The sequence below is a fragment of the Bison bison genome, unplaced genomic scaffold, assembly GCF_000754665.1.
Source record: "Bison bison bison isolate TAMUID 2011002044 unplaced genomic scaffold, Bison_UMD1.0 scf7180017846064, whole genome shotgun sequence".
Lineage (NCBI taxonomy): Eukaryota > Metazoa > Chordata > Mammalia > Artiodactyla > Bovidae > Bison > Bison bison.
The window spans coordinates 21,485-23,745 of NW_011476637.1; the positions used below are offsets into that span (position 1 = coordinate 21,485).

Genomic DNA, 2,261 nt, shown 5'->3' on the forward strand with positions numbered 1-2,261 from the left:
GGGCACAACCTCCCTGAGGTCTGCTGGGGTCTAGGCCCCACCCCATTCTCTGGGCCACCCAGCCTGAGTGGCCGGGTCAGCGGAGGGCAGGGGTTGCCCAGCCTGAGTGGCCGGGTGGGGAGAGGGCAGGGGTCGCCAGCCTGGGTGGCCGGGTGGGGGGAGGGCAGGCCTGCGTGGCCACACCTGGCTCTCCAGGAAGCGCCGGACCCTGTGAAGGTCGGGGTAGTAGTCATTGCGGACCACGATCTGCAGCCAGCGGATGCGGATCTCGGCGTTCATGGAGTCCAGCAGTGACGAGTAGCACTTGGACAGGCTCATCACCACGTCTGTTGGGGCCACAGCAGGTCAGGGCCGGTGACCACCGCCCCCTCCTCCCACCCCGGCAGCTGTGGCACTCACCCTGGGGCAGTGGGGACCCGTCCAGCAGCCGGTCCAGGAAGAGCGCCGTCTGGAAGGTCCTCCACTTGGAAATGTCGATGGCGCTGGCGGAGGCGGCCGCCTGCTCCAGGGGCTCGGCGGTCCACAGCTGGAAGAGGGCCTCCACGGGCCGCGTCAGGCTGGATCCCTGAGACAGGTCCGGCTCGGCCAGCGGGGGGCCCGTGGCATTCAGCCAGCGCTCGAACTCCAGCCCTGCAGGACAGACGCCCTCCTGGGTTCCCCAGCAGGCATGCCCGGGAGACTGCAGACCCCGAGGGTGTGCCTGAGGGAGACCCTGCCAGGGTCTGGGAGCCCCAAGGGCGGGGGCGGCCTAGGGAGGCGAGAGTCAGCTGCAGACCCTGCAGGCCATGGCGGCTTCCGGGAAGGGGGCACAGGGCACCGGAGCCAGTGGCCAGGGACCCCCTGCCCGCCCGCGCCTCCCGGGCAGAAACAGTGAGATGCCGTGAGCCCACAGGCGGAGGCGCGGGGTGGGGAGCACCGCCCTGGGAGAAGGCTATTCCTGCTTTGGAGCCCTGGAGCCTGGGCAGCTGTAGGGGCAAGTCCTGCCATCCCTGCCCCCCAGACCCTTGGAGCACTTCCCAAACCTTCCCCAACACAAGGTCCCCAGCCCACACCTCATTGCGCTACCATAAATGCTGACTCCCCTTGAGATGGCAGACCCTTCTCTGCTTCAGCCTAAGCCTTGGACTGGGGGCACCCTTGCGAACAAGCCGGCTGCCTTCAGCCTGCTCTGAGGCAAACTTCCCTCTGCTCCTGGATCCTGCCCCAGGCCCACTGCAGTTTCCAAGGCTCTTTCTGGAACTGCCTACTCAGCTCTGCATGTATGGGTGCTCAATCGCTCAGCTGTGTCTGACCCTGTGCAACCGCATGGACTGTAGCCCGCCAGGCTCCTCTATCCGTGGAGTTCTCCAGGCAAGAACACTGGAGTGGGGTGCAGGGCCCTCCTCCAGGGGATCTTCTCGACCCGGAGTCTCCTGTGTCTTCCACGTTGCAGGCATTCTTTACCCACTGAGACACCTAGCCTAATTGCCACCTCCTCCAGGAATTCCCCGGGGCCGCTTCGGGCCAGGAATCGCGCTCTCCTTTCTCTTCCTTCCACGTGGTACAGCCTGAGTTCCACGCCAATGAGTGACGGCAGCTGCCGGCCAGACAGAGCCCCCAGGCCCCGTCCCACCCCCGCACCCGACAGGCTGAGGGTGGGCCGGTGAGGACACACGGCCGGTGGGGGCCTCACCTGCCCGGCAGTCCACGCTCTGCTCCTTCAGCTCTGGGAAGAAGGCCAGGAAGGAGTCCAGTAGGTCCTGGGCCACCACGCTGGTGAATTTGTACTTCTCCACGTAGGCCTGCGGGCGGAGTGGACTCAGCAGGCCCGGGTGCGCCACTGTCCCCCTCCCCCTCTAGCCAGGCACACACCGCGGGGAAAGGGCCCAGCACACAGGGGTCTGAGCAGCAGTGGGCAGGGCCAGGGCGGGCGCAGGGGCGCCCACGGCTGCCACAGGGGCCTGCCGGGCAGCCGAGGCTGGGAGGTGGGAGAGCCAGGAGCCCGGTGACAACCCTGCTCATGGCCCCCACCCCGACCCCCGGGAGCGGACTACTTACTCGGAGGAAGTCGTCAAAGCGCTGGGGGTCCCCGCAGAGCTGGGACAGGTAGTACACGAAGCAGTAGCCCTTCTCGTAGGTGAACAGGTTCATCAGGTGGCTGGGGTTCACGCCTGCAAGGGAAACCGCAGCTCTGGGAGGCGCTCCGAGCCGCCCAGGCCCCCAGGGGTGGGGGCGGGATGGTGGTGGGGTGCTGCAGGGCAGGGGGCCCCGAGGCCCCCGCC

At 67.6% G+C, this 2,261-nt stretch overlaps 1 protein-coding gene across 1 annotated transcript in view; it reads right to left on the minus strand.

Moving 5' to 3' along the window:
- Positions 1-30: 30 nt before the first annotated feature.
- The window catches only part of RNPEPL1 (arginyl aminopeptidase (aminopeptidase B)-like 1), a 14,370-nt gene continuing 12,139 nt past the window's right edge, over positions 31-2,261 (minus strand). Inside the window, exons 11-14 of the mRNA XM_010838492.1 lie at positions 2,038-2,150; positions 1,673-1,781; positions 400-630; positions 31-326 (exon numbers count right to left, since the gene is read on the minus strand). Of these exons, the coding sequence (XP_010836794.1) occupies positions 31-326; positions 400-630; positions 1,673-1,781; positions 2,038-2,150 (749 nt within the window). The remainder of the gene's footprint in view (positions 327-399; positions 631-1,672; positions 1,782-2,037; positions 2,151-2,261) is intronic.